This window comes from Lactuca virosa, chromosome 7 (genome assembly GCF_052849685.1).
Source record: "Lactuca virosa cultivar CGN04683 chromosome 7, Lactuca_virosa_CGN04683_v6, whole genome shotgun sequence".
In the NCBI taxonomy this organism is placed as follows: Eukaryota; Viridiplantae; Streptophyta; class Magnoliopsida; order Asterales; family Asteraceae; genus Lactuca; species Lactuca virosa.
The window spans coordinates 173,936,500-173,955,727 of NC_136432.1; the positions used below are offsets into that span (position 1 = coordinate 173,936,500).

The 19,228-nt window shown below is 33.4% G+C and overlaps 4 protein-coding genes across 4 annotated transcripts; 2 read left to right on the forward strand and 2 right to left on the reverse strand.

The window, feature by feature from the left end:
• Positions 1-3,911: 3,911 nt before the first annotated feature.
• On the forward strand, positions 3,912-6,332 carry LOC145125441 (NHL domain-containing protein). The gene is made up of 7 exons (XM_079060907.1): positions 3,912-4,291; positions 4,386-4,457; positions 4,643-4,810; positions 4,888-5,058; positions 5,129-5,338; positions 5,426-5,514; positions 5,612-6,332. The coding sequence occupies exons 1-7, from the start codon at positions 4,198-4,200 to the stop codon at positions 6,242-6,244; spliced, it is 1,437 nt and encodes a 478-aa protein (XP_078917033.1). The 5' UTR covers positions 3,912-4,197; the 3' UTR covers positions 6,245-6,332.
• Positions 6,333-8,155: 1,823 nt separating this feature from the next.
• On the forward strand, positions 8,156-9,160 carry LOC145125148 (uncharacterized). The gene is made up of 4 exons (XM_079060637.1): positions 8,156-8,273; positions 8,387-8,512; positions 8,610-8,729; positions 8,867-9,160. Exons 1-4 carry the CDS (start codon positions 8,237-8,239, stop codon positions 8,929-8,931), a joined length of 348 nt encoding a protein of 115 aa, XP_078916763.1. The 5' UTR covers positions 8,156-8,236; the 3' UTR covers positions 8,932-9,160.
• Positions 9,161-9,206: 46 nt separating this feature from the next.
• On the reverse strand, positions 9,207-12,216 carry POLD3 (DNA-directed DNA polymerase). Its single transcript, XM_079060636.1, has 8 exons — positions 11,984-12,216; positions 11,559-11,614; positions 11,343-11,467; positions 11,099-11,258; positions 10,675-11,021; positions 10,097-10,579; positions 9,879-9,978; positions 9,207-9,444 (listed from the first exon to the last, which is right to left on the reverse strand). Exons 1-8 carry the CDS (start codon positions 12,050-12,052, stop codon positions 9,312-9,314), a joined length of 1,473 nt encoding a protein of 490 aa, XP_078916762.1. The 5' UTR covers positions 12,053-12,216; the 3' UTR covers positions 9,207-9,311.
• Positions 12,217-12,901: 685 nt separating this feature from the next.
• On the reverse strand, positions 12,902-15,339 carry LOC145125619 (gamma-glutamyl hydrolase 2-like). The gene is made up of 9 exons (XM_079061052.1): positions 14,729-15,339; positions 14,390-14,476; positions 14,199-14,288; positions 14,023-14,117; positions 13,869-13,929; positions 13,637-13,789; positions 13,413-13,501; positions 13,232-13,324; positions 12,902-13,113 (listed from the first exon to the last, which is right to left on the reverse strand). Exons 1-9 carry the CDS (start codon positions 15,161-15,163, stop codon positions 13,062-13,064), a joined length of 1,155 nt encoding a protein of 384 aa, XP_078917178.1. The 5' UTR covers positions 15,164-15,339; the 3' UTR covers positions 12,902-13,061.
• Between the last annotated feature and the right edge of the window lie 3,889 nt (positions 15,340-19,228).

Sequence of the window (19,228 nt, forward strand, 5' to 3'; positions counted from 1 at the left end):
AGGAATCAGCGAGAAAGGATATCGAGAGGGCATTTGGAGTCCTCAAGCAGATATGACATGTAGTGAAATACGCTACACGACTCTGGGATAAGGATAGAATTAAACGAATGGTAAATGCATGTATTATAATGCATAATATGATTATTGAAAATGAAGGTAAAGCGATTTACACGTTTGATCCGGACGACGTAGTTATCCCGATTGAAGAGTGTGTACCCGGAACGACTGAATTTTTAGCACGAGTTGTTGAGATTCATAACAGTGAAACGTGTTTTAATCTTCGAGAAGATGTCGCGGAACATTTATACAAACAAAACATGAACGAACAGTAGTTTTTTTATTTTTTGAATTTTTATGTTTGTTTTTTTTATTCTAGTTTTTTAAGTAATGTGGTTTTTTAAATTAATGTAATATTTTTTTTATTGAATAAAAAACTAGTTTAAAAAAATTATATGTTTTTATTGTATTTTAAAATTGTATTTTTGAATTAAAAGATAAAAAATGACGTGAAGTGGAGTGGTAGTGGTAGTGGTAGTGGTGCGTATCTCATAGGTTTAGTGGTAGGATGTGATGATGATGTGGCACCCACCACTATAGTGATTAGTGGTGGGTATTATAGATGATCTAGCATTGATGGGAAATCGAATCTCATAGTTTCATAAACAATATCAATTAGAAATTGTTTGCGTTCATGTTCTCTATCGAACCTGCAACTAAACACAAATCATTCTTATTCATGTTTTTCATCGAACATACAACCAAAACAAATAATTTAATTTAACAAACAAAATTGGTTATCCCTATTTATATTCTTTCATCAAACCTACAACCAAAAATAAATCGCACGTGTTATCAAACCTATGTTGAATAGCTTTCTTGATCTTTCTCTTTGATCAAAACAAACGTACATTTGGTTTTCCTCCCTCCTATGATCAGTAGAATGTCTATATAGGCACCAATTGTGTTTTTTTTTCTTTTTTTTTTAACGGCAAATCTAACTTACTCGTAGACTACTCTTTAAATTCACATGTGTCCACGACGGGACTTGAACTCTCAACCTCAAGGAGGGAGGGAAACATTGGATACCGTTGGGCTAAAAGCCCTTTGTAGGATCCTTTTTATACCTCTACCTACTAGGGGGGTGTTTGGCAAAATATCATACACCGCTATAAGCTAAAAAAGTGTTTGGATAAAAATATCTTATAGTTGTGGCAAGCTGCTAATAAGTTATTTTTTCATAAGTCAATTCCCTCTAACTTATTAGCTTATAAGTCAATAAGTTAATAAGATATAAGCTAATAAATAATAAGCTTTTTTGTCAAACACCCCCTAATTTCTAATTTACCAATCAATCAACAGAAGTTAATTATCTTTTATCTTATGACAACTTAACCCTCTCGATTAAACCAAAAGTATAAATAAGACCCATTCTATCATTCCTTTAACTGGATTAAAGAGGTTCAAGGTAACTTGTTTTGTTTGGAGGGTGGAAATGGATAGGACCCCCACTGCCTTGGCTCTTAGATCCCGTGGAGTTTATGTTAACTCCATAGCTTGCAACTTTTGTAACTTCGGTCATGACAATTCTAATCACATCTTTTGTGATTGCTCTTTTGCTAAATCTGTTTGAGAGTGGATTCTTCAATGGTGTGGCTGCCAGACAATGTCTCCTTGCATTTCCATAGCATAAATTTTAGACTTTGCTTATAAATGGGGTAAGAAATAGAACACCCTTTTGGGTATTTGCTATGGCACTATCTGGAGTATATGGAAGGCTCAAAATAATAGAGTTTTTAACAACTCTAAGAGCCCCCTACTAAAGATGCAGACCTCGTCAAATCAATGGTATTCAGTTGGTTTAAACATAGGAGCAAGATACAAAACCCCGGTTGGATTAATTGGAGTATTGACCCATTTATTGGCATGTAATTTTCCTTTTTGCTCTTTCTTTTCTCCGTACTCCTTTTGTTCCTTTGCCTAGCTCCTTGTTAGGCAGGGTCATTTTTAATATATTTTCCAATTCCAAAAAAATCAATCCATTATAAAAAAAGGTTTAATACATATCAGACTAAAGGTTTGGTAAGCATAAAGCATGACCTTCATCCATTGTCCAAATAAAAAAAGTTTTGACTAATGAGTAGCCATGAAAGATCAAATAACATATGAACTCAATATGTTAAATGAGATAATTATACAACAAATAAATAAAGTGCATATGCATCTATCTCAACCTTAGTCCATCTTATATGTCCAAAACTCCCAAATATAAATGGTTTACAAAATCAGACTCATAAGTAGTGAGCACTTAGTACAACTCTTAGTATTTGTCGATTCTAACAATCTAGTAGCATTTCACTCACACTCTAAAGGATAGTCTTATAGGGTGATGTTACCAATAATTTGAAGCAAATTCAAGGGCATTCAAACAAAATCAAGGTTCAAGCCTTTTAAGTGAATCAAGGTACATCCTTCCTTCTTTTTATCAGTAGCACATTATGGTCCTATTTTGATGATTGATATCATTTGGTCTGTAAGATTATGCAAACTACATTACCGTTTTGGTCACTGTTATGATTTACTCATCAGGCCGTAAGGTTACGAAAAGTATAATACCATTACATGATAATAATGTATTGTTATGTAAAGTACATTGATATTAACACATTACATATTAACATAAAATATATTATGGTTCACACAAAGTACATTACCATTAATATAAAACATAATACATTATGATTAACACAAACCACATTAGATAACATTTCCATTAACCATGATCCCATGTTAAAATTGTATTTTTAATTAAAACTAAATACTTCGTTTAACTTTGTTATTAGAAATTTTGCATTCATCATCTCCAATGTTATAAAAAAAGAAGTGAAAGGAAATGTCAATCATATTTTGTATGCCAAAGACTATTTTATATATATGATAAAGACATCGGGATTAAATGTTAAATTTTCATTTTTCATATATTGAACTTTTAACTCTTCCAAGTTATCATCTCTTTTTAATTGACTTCAATTTCATATGTATGCCGAACATAATGGTTTTCTACAACTTGTTGGACTGCTTGGGGTCAATCCCATAAAGGAAGCTCTATATTATCCTTCCATCTTACACATTTTAAAAAACTAGTGTAGGGTTGTATAATCTTGTGAAACTTACTTACAAATGAACAGAGCAACTTTAAAATCGTCTACATGAGTTTGATTACGTCCTTGATGTCATACATTTCATTGTCATACCACAACGGAATTAAATTGGGGAGTTGATCTTATATTCACCATCAATGTTAGGTCTATTGTGATGAAAAGATGAAGACATTGTCCTTCATTAATAATTGATTTTCGATACCCATTCGATTATGCTTCAATCCCCGACCTTAGTTAAAAATGTTATGAAACTTAAGCTTTATAAAAACGGCAGAAGAAACAACATAGTTTAAAATACTATGAAGGTAATTTCAACTTCTTGTTTTTACTTTGATACTATCAACGCCATGTGTTTGTAGCGTAGACAAAAAAAACCCATGCTACCAACTATAACCGATTACGATGATAAAATAAATACAAAACATCAAGTTAAATATAAATTCGCTTTTAAGAACTTTACCTGTCAAAAGAGTAAATCATAAACATTTTAATCACCATTTTGTATTATAAATATTTTAAAAAAAAAAAAGAAGGTATATTTGGCATAGATTAAAACGATAAGCTGTGGTTTTTATTTATATAAATTTTTTCGGTAAAAATAATTATAAGCTAAAATTACATAAATAAAATAAATAAATAATAAAAAAAAACTAATTAAAATAACTTTTTGATTAACCAAAAGTTCAAAACCAATTATAACCACATACTAGCCCATAGATGATTAGATGTTCCCATTCGTTTCACAATTTATCATGCTACTCGCTCTTTTTCTTCCTTTTAAGATACTGCGATAAAAGGGGGAAAAAGTAAAAACAAAAGGAAAGAGAAAAAAAAAAAAATCAGAAAGCAGAGAGAGAGTGGTCATTGAGAACTGTGAAGATGTTGTGAAGTTGCTAGTGGAGAACAGAGCAAAACTCAACTGGATTTGGGGTATGAACACTAATATTACCAGAGGAAGTTCCATTCAAAACCTAACCTCCATAGCCATTACAGTTTTGCTGATCGGCCACAACACTCAACTCCGATCTTCTTTTCTCTTATGAGAGAAATGAGTTCTTCACTTCTTTATCTGATTTTCTCAACTCTCGTTTCCATTTACGTGTTCCAGTTTCAAGCTCAAGCTGCTCCTGCTGGTATGCTATCTTCCTCTCCCTCTTTAACAAATTCGATTGTCTATGATTCAGTTTCTGTGCTACATGTATTCATGATTCCGTCGTTTTTAATCAGCTCCGGTGATTAAGCAATTATCTTCCATACTCAAATGGACAGCTAGGTCTTCTTCCAAATCACCATTATCAGGTACTTTTTATTTCTAGGTTTCGTTACTTTCATTATTTTATTGTTTATCTTCTCATTCCATAAATACATACCACTAGATTTAAGTCAATAACCCTAGATTTTATGAATATTCAATTGATATCGATTGATTTATGTGTAGATAATGTGGATTGCCTTTTTTACTTTTTTAATTTCGTGATACACAGATGGGAATATTCTTCAATTTGAGGATGGATATTTAGTAGAAACTGTAGTAGAAGGGAATCAGCTAGGGGTTGTGCCTTATTCCATCAGAGTCTCGCAAGATGGTGAACTGTTCGCTGTTGATGCAGTCAATAGCAACATCGTTCGAATCACTCCTCCATTATCTCAATGTAAGCTTTCTCATTATTTCTCACCTTCTCCTAAATCTAACATTCTTCTACTAATTACACAATTCTTATGAACACAGATAGTAGGGCAAGATTGATTGCCGGATCCTTCCAGGGTTACACAGGACACGTAGATGGAAAACCAAATGATGCTCGTTTTGATCATCCAAAAGGTGTTACAATGGACGATAAAGGGAATGTTTATGTCGCTGATACATCTAATCTTGCCATTAGAAAGATCGGTGAAGCAGGTTTGAGATCCATTTCACCTCATAAATCTACTCCACTTCAAAGATTATTGAAAAACGGATTTATTTACAGGTGTGACAACAATTGCTGGAGGAAAATCAAATGTAGCAGGATACAGAGATGGCCCAAGTGAAGATGCACAGTTTTCATCTGATTTTGATGTAATTTACGTGAGACCAACATGTTCATTGCTTGTTATTGATCGAGGAAATGCTGCTCTTAGACAAATTTCTCTCAATCAAGAAGATTGTGATTTGCACTCCACCTCTGTCTCTTCCACAGGTTTTGAACACTTATCTACATATTTGACCTTGACTTTATTTGACTAAACTAAATCCAAATACATCTTACATTTTATTCACTTTACAGATATTGTTTTAGTAATGGGTGCTATAGCAATTGGATATGTTGTAAGCATGATTCAACAAGGTTATGGTTCATCATATTTCTCAAAAGTGGTAAGACTTTGATGCATTTTTCCAATTCATGTTTTATATAATATTAGAAAAGGTAAATCTTTTTAATTTTCTATAACCTAATTCAACATATTGGCAGGAAAAGGTGGAGAGTGATAGTAAGCCACTACAAAGCAAAGAGAAAACCTTAAAAATCACAAAAAATGTGGAAAGTGTGAGGGAAGAACAAGAAGCGGGGTGGCCGTCTTTCAGCCAGCTCATCCTCGATCTTTCCAAATTAGCCCTCGAAGGCTTCACCAGCGTCTTTTCTTTCAACCCATTTCAAGTCCCCAAAAAAGGGCTCACCCCATTAAAAGATTCCTTAATCATGCCCGAAGATGAGCCCGGCCCGTTACTCCAAAAGCACAGAACTTCAGGCCCGGTTTCCGAAACCCATCAGGCCCATAATCCAAATGAGAAATACTCAGAAACAAAGCCCGTTAAGGTTAGATCATCGAAAGATCCTTTAAAGCATCGGGCTTCAAAGAGGGAAGAATACGCGGAGTTTTATGGGTCGAGTGGTGGTGGTGTGGGCCCACATGTTCGGTCAAAAAGTCAAAAGGAAAGGACGAAGCATCGGGTTAGAGATAAGGATAAAGATAAAGATAAAGATAAAGTTGTGTATGGGGAGCACAAGAGTACGGTTGACTTGAAGCAACAACCGGTCAACTTTGAGGAGGGGAAGTTTAGTTATATGAGGAATAAGTATGGTGATTCGTATCGTTATACTTAGAGAAGGTTTTGTGAAATTGTAGTGTTGTAGACTTATTATAATATACAACTTGTTTTATGGCTTAAGATATATTGTTGTTCATTTCTAAGTTGCTTTAAGTGTTTGTACTTTGTATAGTGGAATTATGTAGCTTCCAATCAATCTTTGACCTTTTAGGCAAAATTATGTTTCACAAAAACTTTTTTTTTTTTGCAAAATGTGGGAAATTTGGTATATAGGACAGCTTAATGGTAACCGAATCACATATCTTCAAACACAAATCCAAGTACGAAACCAAATCACATATCTTCAAACACATAAAATAAGGTACTTACGAGCACTTTTTATTTGAGGAGGACACGGAAGAAAGATATGATGTTTCATAGCACATAACGTTAGATTTGATGAGTTGTTTCTTGGATTTGATGTCTGGTATAGCACATTATCAGTTAGGTAAGTTTGGTGATGAGAAAGTTATGTTTAGCAAATTATCATTTCAAATATCCTAAACTTGGCAATTTTGTCTGGCTATAGCCTATATGACGACTATGATGCAAAATACTTTATAGACCTTGTTCATTGTATGTTACCACAAATGGTAACATTATGCGTTGGTATATCTGACCTTAGATAATAAAATAGTGATGGTGAATCTGAATATAGAGAATAAAAAATCAATGTCTATAGAGGTAGAAATTATTTCTAGGGTGTCTCCCTACCAATGTAAGTTGATGTTATCGCACCAAGAGTATTAGTATGCTATGAGCCTTCTACACATGTCAAAACCCGATAAAATTTCAAAGGTAACAAAGATTTGAAGCTAGCATTAAGAATGAAATGTGTTGAAGAGGGTTTTTGAAATTTGTATTAAAAATAAAAATAAAAATAAAAATAAATTGATATCCTTGAACAGAGGTGGGTGCTAATGGCAAACGATTCAAGGAGAAAGTGGTGAGAGAATATAACGCGGAGTATGATGGTTTTCGTAAAATAGGAGGTGAGAAGTACAGAGAAAGGTGTGAATGGAGGCACAAAAGATGCCAAAGGTAATAAAGTGAAGGGTTGTGGCGTTTTCATTGGAGAGGAGAATGAAAAGATTGTACATTTTATAGTGCTTTTCTAAAAATAAACATGTAAAGTGGTGTTATCTTTTTTTCTTTGTAGTTGTCTTAGCCATAGAAAATGACTAGAAAAGAAGAAACTAACTAAATGTATACAACAATTAGTTTAATGGTAAATTATGTATAAAAATATAAGTTTGATGAATGTGAGCTTAATGGTATTTTTTGATCAGGTAAACCAACTTACCGATTAGAATGATACTTCTTGAAGAATAAATATGAGTTTAATAATAAATCATATAAAAAACAAATATGTAAATTAATATTATATTTCTTCTTTGTAGTTGTGTTAGCCATAGAAGATGACCAAAAAAGACAAAACCGACTAAATATGTACAAAAATTAGTTTAATGGTAAATTATGTAAAAAATGAGTTTGAAAGATGTGAGTTCAATGGTCTTTCTTGAACAATAAACCAACTTGCCTATTAAAATGGTATTTCTTGAGCAACAAATGTAAGTTTAATGATAAATCATATACAAATATAAAATATAAAATAGAAAATAAATATGTACAAAAATAATAGTTCATTGTCTTATAAAACAAATTGTTTCACCGTGTATGTTCCATTTCTAAATAGCTTGTGAATGCATGGTGAAGCTGTACCATGGATATGTGCTAAAGCTACTGTTTTCAAAAAAGAAAAATATCTTATCAACTTTAAACTGTTGTTTTTTGTTCTCATGGGTTTGATTTAATTATCCAATGAAAAACAAGTTGAGAAGAATCACATGAACTTCAAACTTTTTATCACGAGAAAGAAACAATGAAGCTACCCAAGTACCCAACCACTCGTATTTAAATCTTTCTTGAAAGACTTCATTTGCCTTGAATACTATTACAATAGTGTCTCCACTCTCCACTCTCTACCTGTGAAGTTTAGAGACCAAAAATGGGTTGTTATCCATCTTCACTAAATAAAGAACACTGTAAGTCTCACCATGTCCAAACGAGGATTTTTTGTTTCTTGTTTCCTGATGTTACAATTTTATTTTATTTTGCTAAAAAATGACATTAATTTTGTTTATTTTATATATTAAAGCGAGAAGGACAAAAAAGATAAGGAAGCCAAAGCCATGGAAGTTCCCACGCCCGGTGACGTGGAGTCAGCTTGTGCAGATGCGTGATGAGTTTTGGGATACAGCCCCCCACCACGGTGGCAAGAAAGGTAATTTCATTTTACTTTTTTATTACTAATATTATTAAGAAAAACTTATTTTTCATTTCTTCTGATAAATATTTAACGTTATCCAAAAAAAAAAAAGAAATATGGGATGCCATACATGCGGCAGCAGAAGCTGATATAGAGCTTGCTCAAGCAATCATAGACAGTGCTGGTGTCATTGTTCATAAACCCGATATGACAGTTTGTTATGATGAAGGAGGTCTCTTTCCTTTCCTTTCCTTTCCATTCATATCAACAAATGCATCTCTTGGTTGTACCATATGGTACAACCCACCATTGCATTTCATATCTTGGGTATATAATTTAATAATTTTTTTGTGATATTTACATTTACAGGTACTAAATATGAAATACCGAGGTATGTGTTGAGCGAGCCAACAAACTTAATACAACTAAGTTGATTGAGATAATACATACAAGAAGCACACAAACAAACGGGGGATATAAATATAATGATATATTATTATTACTACTACATGTATCTTAATAGTTTTTTTTAAAGCCTGGTTCCACTTTTACTTTTCAACATTTCCAGGCTCATGATTCCATTCTGTAGTTTTATTAGTTTTTAGGCATATTTTTGTAATGGGTTCCAGAAATCCTATGAAAAAAATAATAACTTACAACTTTCGTCTTCTAGTTCTCTTATCTATTGTATTTGTGCAAAGAAAAACCATAGGCTAAAATGTAAGCATGATATAACCAAACGAGTGTACATCTTAATCAGCATAAAAATAAATTCCACATAACAAAACTATAGTAGTTATCCAGAAATGAGGAATTATTTCTTTTTGAAGAAGGACATGATATTCCCCTGTTTCGGATCCTTGGAAATGGCTTTCTTGTTTCCTGCTTTTCCTGTTGCATTGGATTGAACATTTCCAACCTTCTTGGCAGCAGCTGCTGCAAGAGGACTGATATCACAAAAAATTTAGCTTTTATTTAATAAACATCGAAAAGCTTATAACTTTATTCAAAAAGTTTAAATCTTTACTCAATAAACCTAAAAAGTTTAAAGCTACTCAATTATGAGAAAAGCCAAGATAGACATCACTTATCACAATATGGTGGTATTTAATATCATGTAATATGCATGAAAAAGTAATTATGAAGTAAAGATATCAGATATGATATGCGATGTGTGATATATATATATATATATATATATATATATATATATATATATATATATATATATATATATATATATCACACATCACATATCATATCTGATATCTTTACTTCATAATTACTTTTTCATGCATATTACATGATATTAATATATATATATATATATATATATATATATATATAATTCAAAATAGGTACAAAGATACTAATTAATTACCTGTTGGTGGTAATGCTATTATTGTCGTCTTTATTTTTTCTTGTATTGTCATCAGGTTTTGTTTCTTTCTCTTCTTCATCCTCCCAAACAACCTCAGTTACTGATAAATAATCAAAAACATGAGATTATTTACTTATAGAATACTTCAAACTTTTTCTTACTTTTATTTATTCATGTTTTTTTTAATAATTCGAAGCTAAATTTAGTTTATATCATACCTTCTCTCCCACGCTCATCGATTCTTGTCTTCAAAACTTTTCTCTTTTTAATCGCCTTTTGAGCAGCATCATTCCCTTTAGCTTTCTGTTCTACATCATCTTTTTCAGGACATATTTTCTCATTTGAAATAGGCTTTCCAATTTTCTTGTCATGGTTTTCTTCTTTTAATATATTTTTAGCATCAATGTCAGATACCTTCACTTTCTCTTCCTTTGGTTCATCAAAATCCAAGCTCTTATTTTCAAGACCTGCAGTTTTTTTAGAACTTTTCTTTGAATCAACAGAAACTTGCTTTTTTGGAGGATCAGGTGAGGCTAAACTCACTACATCTTTTATCTCCTCATCTTCATCAGAGTAATCAATGACAACTCTCCTTTTTCTATTATTCCCATCACCATTAGAACCTCTCTTGAAGTTCATTTGCTTATCTTCATCACCACTACTATCATCTTCTTCCAATTCATTAGCAAGAACTTGAGCATCTGATAGAATTTAAAAGCACAATTAGATGTGTAAACAAAACTTTCAGCTAAATCACAATGAGATTAGATTATTAGAAGCAATAAAGCAAACCAACCATTTGAAACAGGAATGGGATTATCAGTTTTTACAGGGGCAGATTCGGGCTTTGGTTTTGCAGATGCACGACCCCACATACTAGCTAATGAACCTGAAGTCCCAGAAGATGTTTTATCATTCTGGGCTTTCTTTTTGTTTGGCAATTGAGGAGCTTGCTCTTTTTTTGGAACTGGTTTGACCTCTTGTTCAATTGCTTGTGCTCTATGGCTTCCATTTTGAACATCTTTTCCCTTATCAGGTTTAGGGTTTGATTGTTCAACCTTTTTTTCTTGAAATGAAGCTTTGCTGACTATAGGTGTTCCTTCAGCATTGCGTTTCACAAATGAATTTGAGACCCCACAAAACCTGAAAAAAAAAAGTTAGAGAAATGAATGTGTATTGCAAGCAATTGATGAAAAAACAAAAAGATATGAACACCTCACCTGTTGTCACGTAAGCAATTAACAACATTAGGGGGCTCCTTGAAGAGCTCTTCTGCTTGTATAAACTCGGCATTCCACAGCACTGCTGGATCTTTAGGGATACAAGCTTGAACACTATACACTTGAACTGAACAATTGTCACCAAATTCTTCTTTGGCTTCTGCATAAAATGAAAAGAGGAATTGAACGTGTATATCACGTATTACAACTGCAAAATCTAAGCCATGGTTGTACAGAATCTGACCTGAAAGTTTAGAGCTCAAAACAAGCTTTGTATGGTAAACTGAAGGATTATTCTTCAACCATCCAGATAAAGAACATAAGACTTCCAGTTGAGATCCTTGCTTTTCCACGAACTCTTGAAGGAGTCTATGCACAAAGATGTTGATCAAAAATCCACAGATGGAAGTGTAAGTGATATTAGAGCTAGGAGAATATCTGAAAAGAAAGAAGAACTCACTTCTTGGCAGTATTTGATGGCACCAAAAAGTTCCGACTCAGCCACTTGTAAGAAACCTAACGAAAATAATTATGATTTATGAGTTGGAAACCTAAATAGAAGTTCTTTTAGGGTTTCTATGTATAAGTCAGAAACCTAAATATAAGTTCTATATGCAAGCACACACATACCACGAATCAGTCATACCACATAATTAATTACTTCTTCCAGACAAATTTAATAACGAAACGATTGGAAAACAACACAGTAGGCACCAGCGATTATAGATTTTGTTATCAACTTTCAACCTATGATTCAATCAGTCTTAGATTTAACGACTATGAACAGAACATAACGAAATACAACATGATCTACGAGGCGCTGCATATAGTGGCGAACAATTTGAAGAAAACGATAAGGCGATAGATAGAGCAAGAGATATATACCACTTGTAGCTTATCGGAGACGAGTGCTTGAATCTCATCTAGAATACCTAGGGTTTCGATATCGGCCATGTCTCCTGAGGTGGGAGGGATCTTTCTCTAACCAACAATATGCAGCGATTACACGATTTCAGCGTTTCTCTTCCCTCCAGATTCTTTGATTTCCCGCCATTTCCTTTGCCGCTTTTCTTATTTTCTAATTTCCCTTTTTCTTCGTTTATATCATCAAGCCATCGACATTCAACACTCAACAGTTGGGCCTGTCCGAGTCATTTGTGTTGTGCACGTGACGTCTACAATGCACGTGATTTTGTTTAAAGCAAATCACAAATTTTCTTATAAGGAATGTGTAATATTTTGTATAAACTTGAAAGTAACTTTAGATATAAATTTTTATATTTTTTTATCGTTTAGATATAGACAAATATTGCATTTGTTATTAAACTTTATCATAAGAACGTAGATACTTGTGTATGGAATGAATTTGAACATAGTTTATAAAGGGAAATTGAAAGTATATCGAGCTTTATGTATGACAAGTATTAACAAGAAATGTTTTAAATGATAGTCTTATCCTTTTTGTTGATAACTTGGTAATATGGAATATTGTATACGTTTTAAGGTATTAATTATAAATAATAGTTATTATAAATGGATTATGTATCCTTAATTAATAATAAGTTTTTTCTAGCATTTAAATTTAAGGATTTTCAAAAATAACAATCAATTTCATTGGCCAAATTTGACTTACATTACATAGCTACATTAGTTGAGACTTCATGGGCTCAAATAGTTCGTATTTCCGGGTTTACTATTTAGGCTTTCCTTTAAACTCTAATTTTCAACAATTGATATCTACTCATTTTAATTTCTAATTTTTCATCATTATGTAATTTCTGATTAATAAGTTTTTCACCAATCTATCTACAATTCACTATTGCATTAAAATCACTATGCATCATGAATCATGATTCACATATCTCACACACGTGTCCCTTTTAAGCTATACTTCAATTACAAATACATGTTTTTACCAAATACCAATAATGTGTGTCGTGTAACATTATGACATTTAAAACAATCACATTCGAGCAATCTTATCAGTGAAGATGTAAACCTCATCGTATCCCTTCCTGCACCCAAACAATAATATTCAAATAACTAAAAGTCTAAAACCAATATTTAAATTCATTACAACAATTTTAATTTCATAAGTAATTAATTTTATGCTCAAAAGATGGGAAAACTTACCCAGCATACCCACAATAAGTGGGGCTGAAATTGTAAATTAGATTATCCAGCACTTCCTTTGTGGGCGGCCTGTTGTACGATTTTCTAGCCTCACTACATTTCCAAAAAAAAAAAAATCAAACTTTCATTACATAAAAGTATATAATTAAAATCAAACTTTATTAAATTAACAAAAGCGTACCTCACAAAGAAGTTGGCAACATGTTGAGTCACTTGAACTGCATCATCTGAATGTGGAATCATCGATAAGCCCCACTCAAAAGCATTTTTCTGCATCATATATACAACATTTACTTGCATATTAAATTTCTGCATCAATAAGCTATCTCAAATAGCTCTTTTTAAAAAGCTAGCTTATAAGCTACTATATAGCAAGATGATATAGACATTTAGTAAGAGTAATACCTCTGGGTGCCATTGGACAGCTGTCACAGGGTAACTTTTTGATTGAACTGTTGATACATATACCTCGTTATTTTCATCAACACTGGTTGTTAAGATCTTGAAGAAACTGCAGAGTTCCATGTTTCCTTGAAATGTTTCTGGTGATATGCCAAACTGTTACATAGACAAATCAAAATTTAGGATTGAAAAGAATTCTTTGGATTAAGATCATTTTAGCAATGGTTGAACTCACTTTATGGTTTTGCATCACAAGGCATTCTGTGCTCATCTTTGCAAGTAACTCAGGAGGAAATCTGTAGAAAAACAAAAGGATTAACTTAACATTTCAGTTATGGAGATCATACAAGTTATTCGTTTTTAACAGCGGTTTTTTCAATGTAATATACCTTTGAAACAAAGTTCCTTCAACGTTTATGTTCTTCATGAACTGGAGTGTTGAAGCTTGATCTGATGCACTAAAGCTTTCAAGGATTTCATTGTTCTAGTGACATAAAAGAACTACAAACAGTGAAAATCAATGCATAAACAATGATAGTGTAATACATGGATGAACATGGCTTACTTTGCTAACAATCATTGTTAGCAGTTCAAAACCTAAGCATATTGCAAGCAATGGGAAATGGTCGCCTGCATCATTCTTCTTCAGAACTTGCTGCAAAAGTAGAGAATTAAAGAACCCGATAACATTAAGAGCACATGATCATGAATCAAGATGTTTTTCAGAATAATATTTCAATAAGAAGTTGCAATTACCTTAAAAATTCTGTCTACAACATCAAGGTAGAGGCCAGTCTTAGCCCATCCACCGGTGAAGATCACTCCATTGATCAGATTGAGTTTCTGCAGTGCAATTGAACAGGTTATCTAAATTTATGATGACACAATCAAACTTTGACAACTAAAAGCGATTTTATAGGATAGGCACATACGGCCATTGGATTTCGGATGCTAGATAACACTAACGAATACACGTAATTAATTAGATCCAGATAATTTTATAGGTTAAATTTCAACGTTCTATTCGATGCCGATTAATCAATTCAGTTGAAATTTCTGGAAATGGAATTATAGATTGAAGATGTGAGAAATTACACTCTGTAGAACCTCCGAAGGTTCGTTATAGATGAGAGGAATGACCCTGGCTCCGGCAGATTCAACAAATTTGACATACGAGGCAGCAATATACGAGGCATTAGTAGCGTTATTAAGTCGACCGGAGGCACCGTCGCCTGGATGGCTGAGAATCCCGATTATCGGGCGGTAATTCAGCTTAGGATCCGGCGCAGGACACGATGAAGTCAAACCAGCAACAGAAGCAGAGCGCAAGAAGATTTTTGACTCAGAAGCAGCGTTAGCGGAGCTGACCTCTTTCATGAGAGACAGCAGAAAAGGGATCCATATGTAATTCCACATGTCGGAAGTAGTAGCAGGTGAAATGGACGGAGAACTGGAGGAGGATGAGGAGTGTTCAGTAACGATAGTGACAGAACACGGTGGTGGTAGTGGTGGTGGTTGTGGCGGTTTCATCAGCAGATGATGTGAGAGGAAGCAGCGGAGGAGGTAATCGACGGCGCTTGAGGTTTCAACATCGGAGAAACGAGAAATGTGATCGACGCCGCCGTTGGCTATATTACCGGATCGATAATCCGGAATTTAATCGGAAATAAGAATTTTGTCTATATTTACACGTTCTATTCATTATTGAAATATAATATTTGTATTTTATAAAAGTAAAAAACAGGATATTTTAATTATTAAAAAAATCTGTATCTTCTATATAATAGCCGTTCGTTCATGACCCGGGCACGCGTAAAGCCGTGAGCGACACGAAGTAACATCACGTGAACAAGAAAATGTTATCGCTAACTTTTAAATTGTTCTTTACTTACTATTAAGTAGTGTGAGACTCGTGTATTATACGGGTTTATTAACAAGACCACAGTGTGAGCAAAAAAAATCATTCACGCAAGTTTTGGTAACTACAAAGATCATTTTCATAAAAAAATAAGTAACGCAGTTTGTGACATTTGTTAAACCGTATGGATTATTTATGTAATTTGGTATTAATTAATCTATACTAACAAAATTAATTAATATGAATTCACAAATAGAACTACTATCTACATTAATATACATATACATTAATTAATATATTAATAGAAAAAAGAATTCATAAATAGAAAGTTATTATGTACATTAATTAATATTTAATTAATATGAGGTGGCATTTAATAGGTGGAATTTTAATAAAAAAAAGAAAAAAACTATAAAAATGACAAGTGAATATTAAATAATTCAAAAAGATTTAGAAAATGACAAGTGTCAAAATGAAGGAGAAGATGACATGTGGCAAAATCATTCTTATTTATTAGGGTAGATATGTTCTTATTAGTATTGGCAAATATTAAGTTTATATAAAAAAAATCTATTTTGACACTATTTTATTTCTTTTATCTTGAATTAGACATTTTGTTTCCAGTTTGTTACAATTCTGAACATTTAACCGGTCAAACTAATTGTCTGCTGACGTGACAGTTTTTTATGATGTGACATATTGTTGAAAATATTAAGGGTTTTTAACATTCAATCTCATTAGTTATTAGTTTTGGATTAGTTTTGTATTTATTTTTGTTACAGGGTTGGTTGTGTACATATTGTTATTCCTTGTTGTGGCACTTTTTGTTATTAATCTGGTTCAAAGGGTTGTTTATGTTATTATGGCTTTTTTCTGGGCTGCGCCTCGTTTTTATCAAACTTGTGCAGAATTAGACACACGGATTTTGGGATCCAACCCATAATCTTGACCCGATGATATAAAAGGAAGGGCAGTTGTATTTTTTTAGTATTAGATTCATTTTTTCTTGACAAAACTTCAAAAATGGTCTCTGTGGTTTCCGAAAATCTTAAGTTTAGTCTCTAATTTACAAAAACCTCACGAATCGTCCCTGTGGTTTCAAAACTTTTAACATTTGGTCCTTCCGGCTCACTCCGTTACCATTTAGCCATTAAATAAGGGGCATTTTTGTCATTTCACTACCAAGGACCAAGGTTTTCTATTACTTTTTAAAAATAAATAAATAAATAAATAAAATTTAATATGCAAGAGGTCTCACCCCTCTCTCTCTCTCTCCACCTACAAATCAAACCCATCTCTATTTTGTGACTGTCGGCTTCCCTTTTTGCTTCTACTCTCTTCTCCCCTTTCTTGATTAAGCTTTTTGACAGCAACAACAAGACGGGTTCCAGGATTAGTAGTCTCATCGATCCAACCCTTGAAACCGATTCAAAATCGTCTTCTCCCAGGCACTATAAGTTTCTCTCGGATATCAAGTGTTGTAATCGCTGGTGATGACAGAAGGAGTGATAATAACTCCGGTGAGGAGCTAAAGATGTCGGGGCCTGAATTCCTCGTTGAGGTAGCGAAGGGCCTGAGAAAGGATCTTGGATTGTACCTCTTTAATTTCGATATGATTAGAGATGGTGAAGGAGATGGGTATCTGGTGATTGATATGAATTACTTCCCTGATTACGAGAAATTGCCTTCTTATGAAACTGTCATGATTGATTTCTTCTTAAATGTAAAGAAATTACAGGAGTTGGAAAAGATGAAAAAGAAGGAGATCGATGACAGGTGGAAATTTGATAATCAAAAGTAAATCTGGTAATGAAGTTGATGAAGTAGATATGATAAAGAAGGTGTCTTATAGGGGGGCTGTTTTTAGTTGCAGAAACACACTGAAGAATGGGTTATGAATCTGATCGATTCCAGGAAGAAAGATTCAAAAGCAGTCGGGTTTTATGCCATTAAAATGGGTTATGAATCGACTATCGAGTGAAGAAATTCAACATGTGACAGTAGGAAATTGGAGGCGAGATTGGAATTATTCACTGTAGAGTATACACTTCTCATCATTTCTGCAAATCAATCGAAACTAGCACCAAAAAGCAACAAGAACATCATCATGCAGACATCTAGCTACAAGTGAATAAAGAAAGGAAGTTGATTTCTTTTGTGTTTGTTTTCATTCTTCAAGGGCTGTTGATTATTAGCGAATAATGGGGGATGTAATTATCAGGCTTAACATGATCTGGCACTTGATCATGTATTGGAGAGAGAGAGAGAGAGAGAGAGAGATGGGGTGGGACCCCTTGCATATTAAATTTTATTTATTTATTTATTTATTTAAAAAAAAGTAATAGAAAACCTTATAAATGGTCCTTGGGTAGTGAAATGACAAAAATGCCCCTTACTTAACGGCTAAATGGTAACGGAGTGAGCCGGAAGGACCAAATGTTAAAAGTTTTGAAACCAAAGGGACGATCCGTGAGGTTTTTGTAAATTAGGGACTAAACTTCAGATTTTCGGAAACCACAAGGACCATTTTTGAAGTTTTGTCTTTTTTCTTTTGCACACACAACCTTCTGGTTATTTGTCCTTAAATTATATAAGAATAGTTGACGTTAGGAAAAACTTGTTTCCATACTTTTCAACATGGTATCAGAGCTATGGCGGTTCAAAGTTTTATTCATTAACTAATCTGTTATTGCGTTCGTCATTGACGTCAAGGTTAGGGAATCTGATCCCTTTGTTTTTCCGCATTTTATTTTCCGGTTGTTTTGCCCTTTAGATATGAAGTTATTGATTCAGATCTTAGGTTTTCCTTTGGTGCCTTGTAGATCTATCTTGATTTGATAGATCTAGGATTTCTTGGTTAAACCTTATATACTTCTAGTTACTACGAGGTTGTTTGTCTGTGTTTCAGGATCAATCTACTATGGTCCTATTCTCTGTTATTCCTAGGAAGCTCTGTTGTTGCTATTAGCTTCAATCGGGCAATCTCTAAAAGTGTTTAGCTTAACTCTATTGATAATTGATTTGATCACTGAAGTAACTAAAGATGGAACATAATTAAGGGATACGGTCTCTCCAAACGTGTTTATAAGGAACTTTGCGATACATTTCTTGTTCCCTTTTATATCTCACGTCGTGACCCCCCCCCCCTAAAAAAACAAAAGCTATAAATTCAAGGAATTAAGTACCTCAGGGATCTGGATGTTACACCAACTCAGACATGGAAAACTCATTTGAGCTGACCTCAAGACGTGAACATGTTGTTGTCACGTCGTGAGCCCTAAAAAGGCCCAGGAAAAAATAAGATCTTTCATTCTCACGTTGTGAGACCTTATGTCTCACGTCGTGACTACAGTCTGAAGCCAAAATCCAAAGATATAAGTCCTTAGTCCCTAAATTCTTTCACTCTAACTTTCCTAAAAGCCAAAGGGGACTCCAAAGGTCCATAAAAATGATTACTTGATGGACATGCATGCCTCATGCATGTCCTCCATCTATTATAGGTCAAAATGAAGAGGTTAAAGCAAAATCCTCATGCATGGGTCCAATAATCAACCAACTTCTAGATCTGAACAATAATCATACTCCAAGGACCCTTAGAATGCATAACGTTGCCAATTTTATGTATTCCTTCCAATCAAACTTGCTTAGACATGAAATAAATGGGACAACAACTTAGATCTAACCACCTTAAGCAATAAAGTTTGAGTCTTTGCACTTAAAAAGGTCCAAAAAACAAA

Bases quoted from the DNA above. Each gene is read 5' to 3' on its own strand.
- LOC145125441 (XM_079060907.1), top strand. From the start codon at position 4,198: ATGAGAGAAATGAGTTCTTCACTTCTTTATCTGATTTTCTCAACTCTC. The intron at 5,339-5,425 runs GTTTTGAACACT...TTCACTTTACAG, and splicing joins CACCTCTGTCTCTTCCACAG to ATATTGTTTTAGTAATGGGT. The intron at 5,515-5,611 runs GTAAGACTTTGA...ACATATTGGCAG, and splicing joins CATCATATTTCTCAAAAGTG to GAAAAGGTGGAGAGTGATAG.
- LOC145125148 (XM_079060637.1), top strand. From the start codon at position 8,237: ATGGGTTGTTATCCATCTTCACTAAATAAAGAACACT. The intron at 8,274-8,386 runs GTAAGTCTCACC...TATATATTAAAG, and splicing joins TTCACTAAATAAAGAACACT to CGAGAAGGACAAAAAAGATA. The intron at 8,730-8,866 runs GTCTCTTTCCTT...TTACATTTACAG, and splicing joins AGTTTGTTATGATGAAGGAG to GTACTAAATATGAAATACCG.
- POLD3 (XM_079060636.1), bottom strand. From the start codon at position 12,052: ATGGCCGATATCGAAACCCTAGGTATTCTAGATGAGATTCAAGCACTC. The intron at 9,979-10,096 runs GTATGATATAAA...ATTATTTATCAG, and splicing joins CGATGAGCGTGGGAGAGAAG to TAACTGAGGTTGTTTGGGAG. The intron at 9,445-9,878 runs GTAATTAATTAG...TTGTGATATCAG, and splicing joins AATAGCATTACCACCAACAG to TCCTCTTGCAGCAGCTGCTG.
- LOC145125619 (XM_079061052.1), bottom strand. From the start codon at position 15,163: ATGAAACCGCCACAACCACCACCACTACCACCACCGTGTTCTGTCACT. The intron at 14,289-14,389 runs GTAATTGCAACT...CTACTTTTGCAG, and splicing joins TTGTAGACAGAATTTTTAAG to CAAGTTCTGAAGAAGAATGA. The intron at 13,790-13,868 runs GTGAGTTCAACC...TCTATGTAACAG, and splicing joins TTGTGATGCAAAACCATAAA to TTTGGCATATCACCAGAAAC.